At 40.9% G+C, this 18,865-nt stretch overlaps 2 protein-coding genes across 3 annotated transcripts in view; one reads left to right on the top strand and one right to left on the bottom strand.

The window, feature by feature from the left end:
- Positions 1 to 10,985, top strand: part of LOC145502327 (coiled-coil domain-containing protein 87-like) — a 33,417-nt gene extending 22,432 nt beyond the window's left edge. Inside the window, exons 22-34 of the mRNA XM_081481594.1 lie at positions 1,318 to 1,419; positions 1,530 to 1,646; positions 2,148 to 2,308; positions 2,802 to 2,841; positions 3,411 to 3,524; positions 5,064 to 5,176; positions 5,471 to 5,586; positions 6,569 to 6,822; positions 7,338 to 7,463; positions 7,939 to 8,053; positions 8,123 to 8,184; positions 9,488 to 9,568; positions 10,013 to 10,985. Coding sequence (XP_081337720.1) covers positions 1,318 to 1,419; positions 1,530 to 1,646; positions 2,148 to 2,308; positions 2,802 to 2,841; positions 3,411 to 3,524; positions 5,064 to 5,176; positions 5,471 to 5,586; positions 6,569 to 6,822; positions 7,338 to 7,463; positions 7,939 to 8,053; positions 8,123 to 8,184; positions 9,488 to 9,568; positions 10,013 to 10,177 — 1,566 coding nt within the window. The 3' untranslated portion in view covers positions 10,178 to 10,985. The remainder of the gene's footprint in view (positions 1 to 1,317; positions 1,420 to 1,529; positions 1,647 to 2,147; positions 2,309 to 2,801; positions 2,842 to 3,410; positions 3,525 to 5,063; positions 5,177 to 5,470; positions 5,587 to 6,568; positions 6,823 to 7,337; positions 7,464 to 7,938; positions 8,054 to 8,122; positions 8,185 to 9,487; positions 9,569 to 10,012) is intronic.
- Positions 10,986 to 11,088: 103 nt separating this feature from the next.
- Positions 11,089 to 18,427, bottom strand: LOC145502383 (uncharacterized). 2 transcript variants are annotated; one of them, XM_081481712.1, is made up of 8 exons: positions 17,784 to 18,425; positions 16,222 to 16,293; positions 15,446 to 15,556; positions 15,104 to 15,223; positions 14,152 to 14,649; positions 13,082 to 13,921; positions 12,382 to 12,553; positions 11,089 to 11,439 (listed from the first exon to the last, which is right to left on the bottom strand). In XM_081481712.1, the coding sequence occupies exons 1-8, from the start codon at positions 17,785 to 17,787 to the stop codon at positions 11,235 to 11,237; spliced, it is 2,022 nt and encodes a 673-aa protein (XP_081337838.1). In that variant the 5' UTR covers positions 17,788 to 18,425; the 3' UTR covers positions 11,089 to 11,234. The 2 variants fall into 2 exon arrangements, with proteins under 2 accessions (XP_081337838.1, XP_081337831.1); XM_081481705.1 differs by having other exon boundaries at positions 16,222 to 18,427.
- Between the last annotated feature and the right edge of the window lie 438 nt (positions 18,428 to 18,865).

An 18,865-nucleotide genomic window follows, 5' to 3' on the forward strand; every position in this document is an offset into this window, starting at 1 on the left:
TATTTTACGGCCGCCATGTTTGTGCCCCTCCGAAGGGCACAAACATGGCGTCTCCATACAAAGCTCTATAAATTTGGGTGACACACTTCTGCGAATAACGGGCGAATGAAAAACAGCAGAAACCTGATTCTTGGCGAGGTTGTTTATATAGCAATCATCTATCATACGCCAGATTCTTGAATTTATTTATTGAACGGTTACGATTGTTAGTTCTGATCACATGACTGGTGAAAACCCGGCGAGAATTGGTGGCATGTTACCTATGTTACTGGGATTTACTTATGAGCGTGACACGAGGTTCATAGTGTTACATGTCTTTGAAATAAAGTGTTACAATGCAGAATGTGTGTGCCTGTCTTTGAGATATTGTCTCTCAGGTCTCATTAACATCAGTTTATGGATGCCATAAACTCAAACGACAAAATGTGAAATTGTGATAATCCTGTAGCAAACTTCTTTGGAAACTTTGTCATTACCATTCAACCCAAAACTGTCAGTGATTTCTGCTTATTCACTCAAACTTAAAAACAAACAAAAACATTATACAGATCACACTTATTGACATCACAGTGTAAACACACTACTATAACACAGACCGTTAGCTGTGACAACACTGAACAAACTTACGACAACATCCTCCTTTCTCGTGCATTTTGTTGCTTTTCTTCTACATGAGTTAATTCAGAGTAAGTATTAGCCCCCACAGAGGAGGTGGGAGGGGTGCGAGAGGTTAACTATATCTATGCAATCCCGTGTCCCACTGGGCCCCGGTAAGTTCCACGTAGTGGTTCTCGTAATTTATACAGCACTCAACTTAGCTCTGTAAAAGCTGTTTTAAAAACTCCCGAACTGTACCTCAACGGTGTGTCATACACCTGGTAGTGCCTGGTCATCTACTATACTTGTGCGTTGAGGCCCACACGCGTGGAATCTGAGCGCAAGAATGGACAGCTGGCAGCCAGTCTTTTCTCTTAGGGTTAGACAAGTGTTCATACGTGAACAAGAACGCTAAGGGGTGTTTGGACGAAAAAGGGTTGGGGCGAGAAGGCGTGAGTGCTGCGCCCATGTCTCTTTCTAATCCCTTCTAGTCTCGCCTCATACTCTCTGCCGCATTTTGAGAGAAAAATAGATTGCCAGCAGTTTAGGGCATGAGTCACTTTGTGTGAAGCTTTTTAACTTGTATCACCTTGCAGTTGTGCGAGAAATTAAGTGAAAATTGTTCTGTATATAAATACTGGTCAACACTTACAGTTGTAGTCCTGAGCTAATGATCTTGATTGTTGTCGCATCACGTATATGTTTTCTTAACTTTTGCAGTCAGTTGTAAGGACATCAGATGTTAGAGTCTCTAACAGAGTTAACAAAGCTTCAGTGACACTCAACAGATATCCTACAGTCTATAACGACCTGACAGGAGAGGTAAGAAATGGCATACTTATTGTGTAGTCATGAAGAATTATCTCTGATCGATAGTAAAGCGTGATCGCTGTGCACTTGACCTCTTAACGGCCTGTTTTGTCTTGTTTTAGATCGATGCACCCACAGTTAAGTGGCTGGACAAGAACCTTTTTATAGGCGAGGAAATCAAAGAGGTTTATGAAGAAATCATAAAGACTATAGGAACTGACCATCTTCTGTTTGATCAGGTGAGTTGAAAGAGAAGGTAGCTTACATTTAAAAGATTACAAATTAAACCTAGAGAATAATTGACGCTCCTCATGGCAAAATACCCAAGCTTGAAGTGGACAAACACTGCTGCTTGAAGTGTCCGTGTAATTGTTTTTGAAACTGTTAGAAGTCTTTTTATTTTCTTCATCGAAAGTTTGAAGTATTATATCACACACGAAAGACTGTGTTTGACCACATTTCCAAACTCCGAGAAGAGAGTTGAAAATGCGATGCGTAGCGGATTATTTTTGACGAGCTTCGAGGGGTTTGGAAATGTGGTCAAACACTGTCTTGAATGTTTGATATATCTTCTCAGTCAAAAATAAAACTAAGGAGAAAACAGAGAATTAAACCTTAGTAACTGATGCTAAAGAAGGCCACATATCTAAACCACTGTCACGGTTATGATTTCTTTTGGTTTAACTTGGTGAATCATGAATGCCTTGAGAAATAGTAATGAAACATTTTTATCATTACAGGATGCATACGTGGAAAAGAGTGCCGACGATGTGGATGTTAGTCTATGCACCTCATCCTCTTCTCTTGTCAAACCTCGTGCAGAACGTATTCTTAATAAACAACTGAAAAAAGGCATTCCTCCACCATGGGGAAACAACACTGCTGACAACTGGAGAAACAGGTTCGAAAGAAAGAACACTTCAGCTTGTTTTTTGTTTGTTTATTTGTTTGTTTGTTTTTTATCTTATAAGTCTTTGAACTGTGACGAAGAAGCATTCGCCATCTTTAACATTTTACGCACTGCCACCATATCCCCCTTATACTTATCTTGAACATCTAATTTCCCTTCAAAATATCAGTAGAGTGTCATGCAGTCAGGTAATGAGAATATGGAATATCGTTATGAGATAACACCAAATCCTAATAAATAATATAAGGGAAATAGCATAGCCACTTCAAGAAGAATTGGCCCTCCCTTCGGAGGGGTATGACGTCCCTCCTCCCTGATCACCTCCTCTCCAAATAGGATTGCTGTACCAGCGGAGCAACTCCCATTGCTGGGTACCCCTCTGATGAATGGTGTGACTCCATTGTGAAAAAAATAGATGGAACACTGGAATATCCAGGATCAAAAACGGTAACCTGGTCAAATAATGTTTAATGTTATTTTGCAGCCCAAAGTTTGGTGGTCTTGGGCGGGAGGACATCTTGCAGGTACGTTAATTAACACATCACTACAAAGCTTACAAGCCTTTCTTTGCCAGCTATGGTGGTAGGCCTATTAGAAACCTGAAGAAGGAACATGCAGCCTGTGGCAAACAGGAAGAGAGTATGTAGCCTGCGGAAATTGTGGGGAAAAAACGGCAAAACTAAGCACGATTGGTTTTAGTTTTCATATCACTGATCAAAGGTACAAATTGATGTGAAGTTTATATGAAATAGTTCATATATGATCTGCGGTTGTAGATGAAAGTGAAGAATGATCATCGCAGTAAATTTTGCAATTTAAGCAATTGGAAAGAAGAAGCCGACTTCTTCTTTCCAATTGCTTAAATTGCAAAATTTACTGCGATGATCATTCTTCACTTTCAAAGGTACAAATTGTATGCTGAGATTGTTCAAGAATAATGCATGAGCTTTGTGAACCACTTACACGGAACACAAAAACAACTGAATTTATTATATGGGAAAACCTGCCACAGTAATAAACTCGGGTTATATTTGTATACTACAGGAAGATTAAACAGGGTTCTTTATTTTTTTTTATTTTTTTCTTTTGTCAGGCAAAGTTGAAGAAAGGTGATGACAGTGGTCAAGGCAAATCCTACAACTCATGGTTAGCTTGGTGGCGCAGTACAATTACTACAGATGACTTCCTTAAGTTCCTCTCCACGCAGGTAACAGCTTCACTGCCGCTTGTCTAAGATCCTCTTATCTGTGGTCTCGTGGCTTACAGTTACAGGTTTGGAGTTCGGGTCCTAGCCTTGAACCTTGTTTCCTCTAGGCAGCTTCTTTATTCTCATGCCTCACTACATTCTATGTAGTGTGAGCCTATATCGGTGAGTTTTCTGTGCACATGGCAAAAATGCTCACCACAGACATGCGAGGGACTATGGTCTGGGTGTCTGGAAAACCCGAATAGCGAATAGCGAACAGCGAATTGCCCCGAATAGCGAATAACGAATAGTACGAATAGTCTCGAATACTGGCGAACAGTTTCGAATAGTGGCCAATTGTGGCAAATACTGGCAAATCGTAGCAAATAGGGTACCCAGTATCTCGCAGTCAACCTCCCAGCAACGTAGGATGGGATTTGCCCCCTAAAAAGCACAGACGCTTATCAGGACAACAGGTGTTTCTAAATGTAATTTCTTCCGTTTTAACCGCTGCAAAAGCGTAAATACGTCTTTATTAGGTTATCCTTGTGTTTTCTGTTTTCTTAACGTCGGCGATGGACAGTCCTAGCCCAAGTACGGAGAAGAAAAGGTAATAAATTCACTGGAATTCTGTTGCTTATCTGGATAATTAATTTAAGCAGGATATTAGATCTAAAGCGGTGACTATTGACGACTATTCGTCACTATTCGTAGGCTCGATTACCAGCCGCTGTTCGGGAAAAGAGCCCGCGCTCCTCCCCCGAACTCACTCTCTTCTCGGGGAGGAACGTAGACCGGACTCGAGAAAGCGGCGGAAATCGAGCCTACACTATTCGCCACTTTTCGCGACTGTTCGCCACTATTGGCACTATTCGAGACTATTCGCACTATTCGGGACTATTCGCTATTCGCTGTTGGGGTTTTCCAGACACCCCTATGGTCTACACATCTAGGCAGAGTCTTCGATCGATATCATCTTAACTCAGCAATAATTGCAATCTTGTAGGTAACTGCTTCGCTGTTGACTGATTCCACCCACTTCTTTTACATTACTGCGCCTTTCAATAGCATGCGGACTGTAAAACTCGAAGCTCAACCGACAAATGCGTTTTTCGCTATCGTCAATCAAGTGTTCGGCGGCTCCTCTCAGCTTCCGACTACTGCCGAGCGAGCGGTAATCAAATCGTTGAGTACAGGTCAGACAACGAAACAGTGCTCGACAGTAGTCGGAAGCTGGGAGGAGCCGCCGAACATTTGATTGACGGTAGCGAAAAACGCATTTGTCAGTTAAGCTTTGAATTTTAGAGTCCGCATGTTATTGAAAGGCGCAGTAACAAACTGACGAATGCTCTTGAAGTACGTCGATTGAGAGCATTCCAAAAACTCATTCGAAGATCTATTGTGCTATCTGAAGTAATCCGCAGCCGTTTTTCCCATGGCGTTTTTCAGTTTTCGAGGAAAAGTTGAGGCTACTAGTATTCCTCGCTACCATGCACAGTCAGTAACATTTAATTCACGGTGGTAGCGCAGAGAACAACTATTTAGGTATGTTTCTTCCAGGAAAACGACTACATGTCTTTGCTGTTCCATTTGTACGACTCTGATCACGAGGCTGATGACGAAGACGATGGAGACGAGGCTCGTCCTGACACCATTCAAATGGCTTTGTTAAGGTAACCGCTGGCCTGCAGGGCAGGCGTTTCTTGGTAAAGGACAAAAGTTAACGATCACTTATGAGGAGCGCGAATCAAAAGAAAGCTAAAGACGTGGAGGTGAAGATTCTGTTTCACGACTGGATGTTTCAATGCTTTTAAATGAGGGCCTTACGTGCCACGAAGAGGGCCAAAGCTGAAGGTGTTTTACCGAATGAGTAGCTCTAAGAATTAGATGGATTAATTAAGCTCAATTTTAATTAGTTTTGGTTATACTATTTTGTTGTACTAAATTCCAGCGATCTCTATTCTTAGGGAACGAGAGAAAAAACTAGCCGAACTGAAGTCAATAAAAACTGAATATCAACCTGGCGTGTGGAATGTCAACAGCGTTCTTTTGGGAGGGCTTGGAAACGAGCCTGATGTGGATGGTAAGTAGCTCTGTCACAACTACCTTCAAAAGAGGATTTAAACCTTTCAGAGCTCTACACAGTGTTTAAAGAAAATCTAAATAAATTTAGTATAAATCACGAATGCCGCTCTCTGATTGGCTACACTACTCACTATGCATTCTGTGATAGATAGTGAGTAGCGTAGCAGTGTGCGCTTGTTAACAATAGGACGGCCGCTTCTTGGCAGTTTCGAAGTGTCTGTGAAGAGGATTTAGATAAAGTTTTGAACGAATAGTCGATTTGTACTAAAACAATTAGATTATTCGCTCTCGATTTCTATGCGTGATAGTTGACTTAGGCTGCGCCCTCCTCAACTATCACACGATAGAAATCTCGAGCATATAATCTAATTGCTTAATAGAGCTCAAGATCGACTACAACGGTTTTAAACACTTTCCCGCATGTACAGAGCACATACAACCACCGTCCTTTTTTTGTGACTTTCAGACTCATATTCTTTGTTTCATTACTGCTCGATGGTATAGTTATCTTCGGTAAAAACGTTCAACGTTTTTACTGAAGGTAATCCCTACTATGATTGTTGCATTGATGACATGACCTACCTGTCCTTTGTATACCATTGGAGCGGTGGACAGGTGTCTTTGAGATAACAGTAGTGGCTTCAAGAAACGTGTCACACTTATTTAGCGTTTCTTTTTTAGGTAAGCCCAAAATGTACTTTTTTCAGACTTGATTATTACCTTTAACTATTTGGTAGTTTGGACAAGTCTTTAATAGTACTATCGTAAAGTTAAAAGCTTATCTTTTTTACGAGGGACCCTTTGTATTCTTCTGTTCCGGGCGTTTTGGTGGTAGATGAAAAGATGTGGTTGCATTCGTTTCAAGGAACCTTGAAGTTCATTCTCGGGTTCACGTTTGACTGTCCAAAACACTGCCATACCCTTGGTTGTGTACGCAGCTTTAAGCAGGCAAATGTTTCTATTTTCTTCGGATTTCTTAGAGGAAGAGCTCCTGGCCAATCTTGAAGACACATTCCTGCCCGTGCGATCGGTCACGCCATCTAAACAGTCAAGTGGAGCAGTCGCCTCGCCATCGGCTCGTTCTTTTGGAAGTGTCAAGTCTTCGGCATCAAGAAGCGCGACTCCAAACTCTGACCAGCAAAGGCTGGAGAAATTGTTCAAGGCGAGCTCTGTTGGGGTCATACCGCAGCCTGCTGGTAGCATTTGCGGCGGGGACACTGTCAGTACAAGTGAGGTAAGTGGCTCTGGGGAATTTCTGCAGGTGGACTCTTCTCTCGGGAGGGTCATGAGGAAGACGACGGGATCTCGTCTCTTTGCTGCACGGAGAGCCTGCTTACGGGCTTATTGTGGATTGTTCATAAGACATACCTTTCCTTCAGAAAGATGAAGTCTGGATCTCGCCAAAGAGCTCTTTATCACCGGAGCTTGTCCTGGTGTCTGTAGCACAAAGCGAGTGCGAGTATTTGAACTAACCTCGCATCCGGATGGGATTCTAGTCCATCGTAGAATTTACCCCCTCCCCCCCCCCCCCCCGGCTTCACCTACGCCTTGGTCGAAAGAAGTAGTATGAGAGTCGCCCAAGCACACGGCATAATGTCCTCGATCACCACTAGGGCCACTCGAACCAGGGCTTCTCGATTCGGTGTCCAGCCTATTACCCATAAGATGTCACGCGTCCCAAATTTGATCAGAGGACCTAACGTTGATGCGACTTTTCATTTGACTTATATGCAGTCTGTTGTTTATTAGGCTGCGTCATTGTCTCCGCAAGATCGCTTGGAAAGAGTTTGGACGTTACTGTGCATGCCTGATGCACAAAGACTAGATATGGCCATCAAATACAGCGCTGAACCCTACAGTAACAATCTCCTGGAGGTGAGTGAGATGACGCTTTGTTTTGTCTATCTTGTGTGATTTCAAGTCTTTTTTAAGGACTTTGCAAAATTGCTCCCTGTTTTAACTTGACTATGCTAGAAACAGGAGAAAATCACTAGGAGAGTCCATGCGTTTAGTTATTCTAAATTCTAAAAATAGCTTTTACTATCTTATCCGCAAATTCTTCTTATGTTACTCCAAGCATCGAAGCTACTTACTAAATGAATGGTATTCAAGATCAGTGGAGATCTTATGGATCTATTTAACGCTGGTATTGACATTACTTCAGTGCCAGTCAACTAGGCAACTACTATCTTATCCGCAAATTCTTCTCACGTTACTTCAAGCATCGAAGCTACTTACAAATTGAATGGTATTCAAGAACACTAGAGAGCATCGATCTATTTAACGCTGGTATTGACATTACTTCAGTGTCAGTCAACTAGGCAGCTTATAAGCTGTTTCAACATTGCAGACTTTAACGTTCTGGGAGATTGCTACAGAGGTGATTTTACAGCGCGAGAGTTTAATGACAAAGCTAGAAGACTTTGAAAGAACTGCTTCAGATCCCAACAGATTCTTCGCGAAAGGTAAGCTCGATATGAACTTGCAAAACACCCTTCAGTTGGTGATTTTAACTTGCCATGTGCTAATCCTAGATAACACTGGTTCATCCGCCGCAAGAATTAGAGAATCCAAGACAAGGGACTGGTTTAATACGGTAATACCAAATGTCTTCTGTCTATTCTAATGTAAGGTTTTTAACGTTGTAGTGTCAAAACAAATCTCTAGCTTAAGTTGTTTGTATTTGATTGATAATCTTTGTCATTGCATAAACTATGGAGGTATATTAAACAACACAACCGTATATTCTCAAATTTGAAGTTAATATTCGGTACTAAAGTAGTGCCAGCGAAGTTGAGATTTACTTGAAGTTATTAAGGACGTTCGCGCGAAAATTTTCCAGTCGATAGATTTTTTTTAAATTTTTACTTCAGTAAGAGAATGAGTTACTTGTGTCAGAAATGCGAAAAAAAATTGGGGGTCACGGACTTCGTTTCAGAGATAAAGCGTGTTGAAAACTACCCTGATTTTGAAAAATTGGCGTACGTAATTCAGCATGGTCTACAGGGGTTTATAGCTAAAAATATCGAAGGTGAGTCAACGGAGGCAAACTATCTTAGTCATATTTTGTAGAAGTTGGTCTGTTGCGAAAATAATTCCAAATGTTACGAACGTTTTCACAAAACTTAACCCTTCAAGAGGCATTTGAAACCGTCGCACAGATAAACGAAGAGCTTAGAAGAAGGAATGCGATGGTGTGTTTTACCAGAATTTCAAACCTCTAGTCGATAGATTTTCCTCATTTTTTCGCTTAACGTAGAAAATCGGTAGAGAAAATGATCCATCCAAAGAAAAATAGGGGTCCCCAAACGTCCAAGATCGTTAAATCCAGGCAAAGCTATAGCAATGGCCATCTGCCCTATCATTGCTCTTTGTGAACCCAGACTCATGGAAACACGCCTCAAACTACAGTCAATACTTGTATCGGACACAAATAAACTTTTTAACTTTGATTTTGACAGACAGCTGAATCCTTGTTAATATATTGGAACCAAATTGCTTGCCACGGCTATCAAACTGCAAAATAGAAAAGACTACAGTGCAGCTGCTATTTTCCTAATTTATTCAATTTTCAACAATAGAAATCAGATCAGTCTTTTCTCACGCAAAGCTAATGATTAGTTGATTAAAATGACTGGAAAAAAATTTGGGGTGCCCGAGTTCGTTAGTGAGCTATAGCCATTTTTCAACTGACAGAACTCAATATCAAGGCAAATCCGTCATGTTTTCAATGTGCACGTGTACGAGCGCGCGCTAATGACGCCATAAATTATGCGTAGTAAGGATGCGCATTGCAAATGTCAGGAATCACCTTAAATCAAATGGCAGTGTCAGTTGGTTGCAACTCTTAATGCAGGTGACACGTTTCCGTTAACGTGGTTTATTCTCATTTGTCCCAGCGCCTGTCAAAGATTGAAAGTCAGGTCAGAAGAGCAGTGACAAACGTTCATCGTCAGTTTGGAGATACCGTAACATTTCAGGTATGCCCTTATTGAAATGTCATCCCGAAAACTCCTCACAGCTCCTATCCCAGGTGATTACTTACTTGAGTAGCATATACTCGATTTGGGGGTTTTCACGTAACCTCGTTCCCAAGATCTTGGAAATGAGGTTTTTCTCGCCAGTATCTCGGATGGATCCCTGGACATGGTTTAAAGCTTTGCTGTGCGACTGTCTGTTTGTTCTACTGTTGCTCCCAAGGTCTTGCACCTTTTTTTCCGTTCAACCTGCCTCTAAACAACATTTCTTAGATGCCAAGTTGATCTAGGGGGAGATAGTTTCAACTGTTTTGTACATATTCTGCTCTGCACCGATGAAGACATTCTCCTTCACACCTGTTTCCTCTGTCGAAAATAGCAGAAGCTTGGCAGGTTGCCACAAAGAGCGTGATTATCTGAAGTAAGAGGTATAATTTTATCTCACAGGGACGTCCGTACCTGGAGAAAATTAGTATGGATCGAACCGAGATGTTTTACTGGCTTCAGCAAGAACGACGACAACAAGTCATGGACAGAGAACTTGTCAAAATGAGAGAGGTTACCCTTAAGACACCAGATCTTCCTCCAATACCAGCGCATACAATATTGTAAATAAAATCTTTATTTAATGTAACAGAGCGTTTATAATAAAAATCGTGTAAGAGAACTTGTTCTCTATGAATTCCTTGCTTTTCATGTGGCCTTCACAGATGATTTAGACTGATATTTAAATTTAAAGGAGCTGTTATGATACAGCTTGTGACTTTTGCAAGAATTCAACCTAATTATTTCAAGCTTGTCGTTCATAAGTGGTCACAATGTTATCATAACTTCACCATCGTGATCTTGTTGTTGATCTTTATCTTCTTGGTGTTTTTCTGCTTAATGAAATGTTATTCTAAACTCGGTTTACTTACTAAGGGAGAGAGGGCCAAAGGAACTACATAAGGCTTAAAGTTTTTGCCCGATGAACTAATTGGAAGAAATATGGGCGCGACTGAGTTTATTTCACGTAAATCCCGACACGCTTTCACGGTTCCATCATATGCCAATCTTAATTTTCGATCTTCTCTTCAAACTGAAAACAAATGTAATGTTAAAGCTAAGATAATTCTGTTAGACACGTGCAAAGTGGTACCCTAACAGCACTCAGGTGTTCATTAAAGTCAACGTCACGTTCAACCTCCATAACGCTACGTGAAAACTTACCGAGAGCTATACGCAAGAAACATTTCGTTAAATAGTGTTACAAAAGTACTTATGTTTCTATGATGTGTTATACTACCCATTAGAATTGATATACTTCCCATTTTTTTAAGATGAAGATTCCAACCCAACATCTTAATGTGAAAGGTCTCTTACGGTTATCATTGGATCGTGTTTTTTTTTTCTGTTTTGTTTTTTCGATTTCCTCCCAATAAAACAGCCAACAACCGCCTGTGCAACTCATTCAATGCACGTGCAAGTCATGTGACTAGTCGACTTCTTCGCCTCTTGACTAACCTGTCTTTTTTTGTTATTGGTCAAGCTATATGAAAACCAACATAAAGATCACATGTCAATTTAGTTTTCGAGTGACAGTAGAAAGAGTCGTTTCAGGATAAGATTGAATTAATGAGTTGACTAAGATGTATGTCTCATGTCTTCTACCCCAAACCAAAGCTGTGTTTCAGTTCTCCACTTCCGATGACGTGGGGCATTGGCGGCCTTCATAGGAGAGGATGAATCCCTTTTTGCTGTTCGCAGAATCTGAACTGAACAACACAACGGCCACATTGCCTTTGACATCTTTAACAATGGGAGACGTGACGGAGCCACAGTACCGCTGACCCACTTGGTTGTCCAGCAGGTCATACACCGCAATGTAGTCATACCTGAAGAAAATTACAGGTGGCAAGTGAACCTCGCTAAAAACTTCCACAAAGAATAACGAGGCTATAATGAGCTGTCTCTATGGTATGGAAGCGTTTCGTTATGTCTAGGGTTTTACAATCTCATTGACTTAACTGAGAACTGACTGTAAAGCCTAGTAGACACTAGCGACATTACGACAAAAACGAAATACATAAAGAAATATATATAAATATATAACCTTTATTTACCCTCGGTAATGTTTTTATAGCACAAGTGCTACTGGGGCCGAGCAAACAACTGAAACAAATAATTCAAATCAGGAAAAATATCAGGAAAACATCAGTTTTGTTCCTTATGTCGTTATGTTCATGCTGTTGTGTTGCTATTATGTCATTTTGTCAGGATGTTCACACTTCAAACATAACGAAATAACGTCCTCCTTATGTCGTTATGTCGCTAGTGTAACCCAGGCTTAAACGAACCAGTCGCCAGCTTAAACAACATACACGTCTAAAACCAGCAACAAGACTTCGAAGCTTTTTAGTTAACTGCAGAAATTCATAATCACCTAACTTAAGTTGACTCCCGCGTCTAAATGTGATATACGCAAACCATGGCAAATCCACTTCGCACTAATTCAAAATTAGACTTCGAGCCTGAGTTTTCTATGAGCGAACAGTCAACAACGTGCAGTCGAGTGGTCAGATTGTTTAGTACATACTAAACGATTGCTGTCCAAAACCTACAATTTTATGTATGTGTAAGCCAAAATCTGTTAATTATTATATCCTTAAAACAACGCGCTCACGATCGTGTCAAATTCCTGTCGCGGATTTCCGATAAAACACGCTGAGTTAGGCCTGCGCCTATTGGCGGTTCAGTGTAAGACTCTTATGTAAACCTCTAATACCCCCTAAACGAAGAGCAACTTGAACTCGGCCCTTTATAGTCAAGCTACGTACATGCAGTTGCGGTCCTCCTCCAGGTACACCCGGTGAAACGTAAAACTGATGACACGGTAGTCGCTTGGTAGGGCGATGACCCATCTGCAGGTGGTGTTAGACGGATACCTTGCTGGGTAACCAGGTGACATCAGCTGGCCCTTGGGAGACACTAACACTCCTCCACAACTCCCTGCATAAACAAAATCAGCAGGAAAATGTAAACAGTGTCCTGTGTTTAGCCGCGTAAGTCAACAATGGGCCACTAGATGCGATTGTTAAATCAATGTTTCGGTTTCTTGGGTTTTAAAGATTGTAACACCATGGTATTTTACGTACACCATGTAAAAATGTTAGTGGCGTTTTTGTTTCTAAAATGTATCTCTGACTGTCTTTTCTGTGTTCCCAAAAGTACGCACTCTTGCATTTTCCTGAAAACACTTCCTACCCTGAGAAGGTTACATTTTGTATCTTCAAATGGGGCTGTTTTATGTGGCCCACATTTACAACTTGTTAAAAAATTGATACGCTAATTATTTCTTGAACCTTTTTAACCCTTGATTATGGCATATGGTTCCACATTAAATCAGTGTATTGCTTAGAAACGAACAAAGCCCTCATTAAGTTACTCGGCCTCCCCCTACCCTTCCCCTTGATCAACTAATGTCATAGTAATATCATTGTCACTTGTTTAGAAAAAGTTTTACAGTGATGTACATACCTCCTTTATTTTCAGACGATGTAGGTGAAGCAGACACATTCCATCGTAAGTGTTTGTCTGTGGCTGATGTTTTTGTTGGAACTGTTCTCGACACCGACACTTTGTTCTGTCTTGTGTGGTTTGACATTTCTGTTCCCCTAAATGATAATGGTTTTCCAGTTTGTCTTGTTTCAGATTTTCTCGCGGCATTGTTAAGCGAAGGCTGTGCCGTTGATGCCTCTTTTCCTGGATTTGCGGTGGTATGGTCAGCTTCTGTTTTTACACCTTTTACTTTTTCTCCGTTTTTTGCCGCCTTTGTTGGATAACTGATCTGATTGCTCGTTGCTGTCTTCAGTGTATTTGTCTCTGTGAGGATGTCTTTCTTTTTAGAGGTCCCTCTAATCAACGTTGTCCTCTTGGAGGTTACCTTTGTGGATCCCAGAAAGCACTTTTCCTTCTCATTTGCTCGTGGAAACTTCTCACAGTTGAGGTGCCCAGGCCAACTCTCCAATGAGCTGAGTAGTGCACAGTCCTCCTTGACACTCTCGCAAAGCGACCTGCACGGAGGAGAGGCAGACTGGGGCAGGCTACACGGAGGAAGGTACAATCGGCAGAGAAATGGGACGAGATGAGGGGAACAATAGGACTGAAACTTTGATATAAACGTTGACAGTTCAGTCGCGGCCTGGTGATATGTCTTGTGTTGGAGAGGATTTGGAACTTGTGTGTTGTTATAACCCAGACTTTTACAGACTGTGAGGGTTAGTGGCTCACACTTTGGACCGGTTGATATATCTGAAGTTGCTAATTTCCTGGCACTGTAGGTAAATAATCGTTGTTTGGGAGGTGGAGTAGTGGTTTCTGATGGAAAAAAGGAATGTATTTTAAAGAGCATGACATTAACCAACTATTCCCGTTATAACTGGTTAGGTAAGTTCCAAATTGAAAACTACTGATGATTTTCAACGCTTTTCATACGTGAAAGTGAAAAGTGAAAACTTCCTCTATTGTGGTAAACTAAAAAGGTGAAATACAGCTCAGTGAATATTGCAGTCTCCAAAGGAAACTTTAAAAACCAGTGGTATACATACTTTTCATAGTGCAAACAGACGATATTCCAACAGCATATTCTTGTGTCCCATTAAAGCGATTCACCACCGTGGAACCAGAAATACAACCTTCAAGCCCTTTGCCAACGACAATGCCAGCTGGCGATGAAAATGGCGCGGCCAACCGTGACACAAAGAACCGTTTTGGGGAGGTTCTGTCCACACCATAAGACACAACACCACGGAACACGCTGAGCGTCAGAGAGTGCCTCTTTCCGTCGCAGAATTCTGCCTTATATGGCATGGCAAGATCCAATTGGCCCTTACCGACAGAGGTTTTGTATGATAGTCTAATGGGCCCTATATCGAGGAGGGTTATTCGCAGGTACTGGCTGGTGTCCCTGCTCGTGATCTCGACCAGTTGTCCTGTGCACTTTTGGGCGACAAACCTCAAATAGATGTCGAAGCCCTTGACAGTTTTGTAAACTGGAAATCGTTTTGTCTTTTTGTTCCCAAAGTGTTGGAACACGCCTTCCATTTCTGCAAAAGAAACAAGGTCCTTTGTTGCACACCACCAAAAGTTTCTGTTCTTGTTAGATATTGTATCTTAATGTAAGACCTACATTAAGCAGAAATTTGATCTTCTTTCTACGTTAATAATCATGAGATTTCATGAGTTCGCAGGTGTACACTTCTCGACCGTTGACTCGGAGACCATTCTAGCTCTATCTTGTTTCCTTATTTACTGCGCTTACGAGATAATTTTTTTTCCTCGCAAGCTTCCCCACTCTCCGACCCCTCGACCCCTCCTCTCCCCCGACACCTCTCCTCTCACCGCCCTAAGTCTATCTCTATACTTCCATAAAAAAGACATCTTTTATAAATGGAAAATTTAATACGAGAATGTGGATAATATCTGCCTAACTTCAAGATATTCCACCGGAGAAAACCTTCCCCAAGTACCAGACCCTAAAATATAAGTAATGTCACATGCCACAATCTTTTTCATCTTGTCCATTTGAGCAGTCCTGTGTGCCATCACAAACTTTTCTCCTCAATATACACTTCCAGTCACCACACCAAAACTCGCCTGTAGGGCAGGTCCGCTGCTTCGCTGAAATAACAGAGCAATTAAAGCAAGCATGAACTGCCAGAAAACCCTTAAAAAATCGAACGAGAAGAAAATCGACAAAGAAATGACCGCGGGGAACCTGGGGATGGGGCGACTGGTTCCCAACTTCGTCAACATCGGCCATCTTCCCTTTCTTTTAATATATTAACGGTTTAAAACTATTGATGCCGACAATTTTAATTGTTTGTTTCTTAGAATACTCACTGCAGTTTAGTTCATCGCTACTGTCCTCACAATCCTCGTGTCCGTCGCATTTGAATCTGACGGGGAGACACTCGGCAGAAGTTGCACAACGAAAGAATCCAGTTTCACAAGCTGAGGGGAAAAAATTGTTTTTCAAAATACTCTTCTTGAAACCTGTAAAACTTGCTCTAGACTTCTGTCGAGCTTTCTAAATATTATTGCATTGTACAAACGAGACCCAACCAGGTCGAAACAGCTGTCCACAGTTGCAATTCTTGGCTTTTCAGTTTGGTCTCTATCATGTCGTTGTCCCGTTAAGCTTTTCTATATTACAAATTTTCAACGCCGAGGTGATGGCCAGATCATCAAAAAAGTTTAAAAGTTCAGTTGCTTATCAGCTGAGACTAGCACTAAAATCTGTTTTTCACATCTACTTGTAGCATGAAGTAACCAAGAGATACAAGAATTAAGCTAGGTTACGGACAGTGTATGTTGAAAAAAAAAGTTGGCGAATGTTTTTAAGATTGCTTGTGGTGCGTAATCCTCTAAATCGTAAACATCCTTGTTTAGTTTCAGTTTTTATTACCTCCTCAGTGTTTTTCTTCTTGAGAAGATTATCATTTTGAGAATTCATTCAATCTAAAGCAATTTTGAACTTCAGAAAGATAACTTAAAATATCGAAGCATATCTCCTTAACGGACAAGCTCTCAAACTTTAAAACAAAGTCAAGGCAAATGTTGTATCTGAACTGCTGAAATGACCAACTAAAACAAAGAGCAACATTACATATACTTGCCTTGAGAGACGTTGACAGTCAGGAAGGTACATGTGAGGGCAAGCCACAGGCCTGTTGTGACAAGAGCGGATCCTACAACACGGAAAAAAAACATCAACTCAAATGGAATCCACGAAAAAAGAAGCGAAAGTTCTCTTTCCTTTGGACTCTTTGGCATATGAGTCTAAAAGCAACAGATGGAAACGATGTGTAGAGCGAATTTCATTTAAAGCTGGTTCTACTGTGCGGTGAAGTAAGTGAGTTTTTTTGCCTTGTTTTTCAATTTTTCCTTTTGGTTTTGCCCTTTGCCTGGCCTTTTATCAGTAAAAGGTCGAACTTTTCCTCGCCTGCTGTTTCATGACAACACTAGCAGACAAAAATCGCGACTTATTTGGTCGGTTTCCTCTTTGATTTTGTGTCAAGTAATACTAAACATTTCTTCACTACACATTGGCTACTTTTCCGTCTTCCCTCCTGGCACAATTCACTGCTCAAATCAAGCATGTGTTTATTCAGTTTATTAGTATGCTTTGACGTTCCCAAGGCCTTCGTCCCGTAAGAAAAAAAAACAGTCTCTGGAGTCTTTCTTGCCTCAGGCGAAATAAAAACATGGAGTTTAGGGCTCTCTTTCCTATTGTTGATGCCTTTGTTGTTGTTTCCTCAAAGACCTCAGCTGCTCTTGAGAAATACGGAGTGTACTCGCGCCGGCTTTGCCCCTCCCCTACCTCTCCCATTCTAGTTAGTTTCGATCATAAACAAATAATCCAATTATAGCTTCTAGTGCTAAAGTTGCATTTTATCTCCTTTACCACTTGGACGCAAGCACGGATCTTTGACGCACTTTCACAGCAGGAACTGTGGAATCATAATTACTGTTCTCTTTGCTGCGTACGTGTTTTAAGATTAGCTTAGATTATACGTATTACGCCTGTATATTTTCGTTTTAAAACATCCCCTTTTGAAAACGTCAGCTTAAAACACCTTGTTTACAAAACAATACTGAGAGGAACTTTCACCAAGGGGGAAATTCTTTTGTGCGGTGTAGCCCGCACTTTCCAAACAAAACAAAATTTGAACTGAATAAGCTCATATTTCACTAGCCATGCTAAAAGGTTAAAATTCTTTGTCAAAAATAGAAAGACAGAGCTCTGTCAGGTTTCTTTCTCATGGGAGAAATCTGAGTGGAAAGCCCTACTGTAACTTCGTAAATGGGCAACATAAATGCTTCACCGTTTTCCTCGATCAATTCTACGATGAGCTCAGCTGAAATAGATAAGAACACGTGTGTTTTTGCTTCCTCGTTTTCTACGGATAATTCTGCCTTCTCATTCCTCTGTACCTAAGGTTTTTCAATGCCACAAAGCAGGCTGATGTTGAGGTATCGCCCTTCATCTTGTAAAACTTTCCTTCACTGAAATCTATCCGCTTTTGCACACGTATGACAGGGCATTGCAAAACTTCAACGCTACATAACGCTCTATAACAATCAGATAATTGCTTTGGATAATTAACCAAACAAATATCCGATGCAAACACTGTTCGGTTAGGCCGCTAACAGGCTAGGAACTGTATCCAGTACTTACCCATCGCGGAAGCAATCGTTCGTGCGATTGGTCACAACTGATACCCTTGAATACGTTCTTTGCAGAGGTCGTCTACACGTCGAACTGGCTGTCGTGAGCGGTTTTGTCGACAGGTCAGGCGACAAAGGAAAATAGAAGACTTAAAACATGATCAGCTATCAGTATCTGTCACTCCAGATATGTAACGCTGTGTAACACTCTAACCTGCTAACGTTTCCCAGTTGATCGAGGCTCTGATATTTGACAACGTTGTTTATTCACGTTCTGACAACTGAACCCATGTGAGAAATTTTAAGAGGCTTTTCCCAGAAAAGCAGAGCGAAACACAACCCAGGAACACAACGATTGAGATGAACACAAACTTTATCGACATGCGGTTGTAAATTGACCTTTAATTCTTTGCAGTCCCTGGTGGTATAGAATGCCCACACATCACGCAGCACTTGTGGCTACTGCGGTTTCCGTTGGACCGTGGTTCGATGTTACGAAGGAGATTTAACATAAATAAATAATTGCGCAAACAAGGGAAAATAAATGGCTGAGTAATTAGCAATTGTGTTGTCAAAATGTGATAATGGACTCCACTCAGTCCTTTTACCATTACTATCAACGTGCGTTCGTGCTATCGACCGATTGCTTTACTAACATGGAAGGGGAAAATCCTTCAAGAAACTAATGATGAAGGAAATTTAAACTGGGAAAGCCGGGATTCATAAATTTAGGTCTAAATGAACTTAATAAAATACTATATTTCTTTAATTTCACGGTTGTCATTGCTCTGTCAATTAAAAGATGTTTCCTGGATATAATGAAACAGAGGCACCTTTTGTCTTAATTGGAAAAAACTGACATACTCAGCTGAAAAACCCTTTCAAGCGATTATTTTTGTCATCCAAATGTACTTTAGCGAAGGTTTTCCTTCTTGTTCTCCACAATTAAGTGAATGTTTCGTTTAGCCGTTAGAAAAAAAACTTTTTTTTCACATTTTTATTTCCATTATTAAATACTAATAACAGCGCTATTATTAAGTGTCAATAAAATAATTACAAACGTTGATGATAATATGATTATTTGGTCTATTT

This window comes from Orbicella franksi, chromosome 1 (genome assembly GCF_964199315.1).
Source record: "Orbicella franksi chromosome 1, jaOrbFran1.1, whole genome shotgun sequence".
Classification (NCBI taxonomy): Eukaryota; Metazoa; Cnidaria; class Anthozoa; order Scleractinia; family Merulinidae; genus Orbicella; species Orbicella franksi.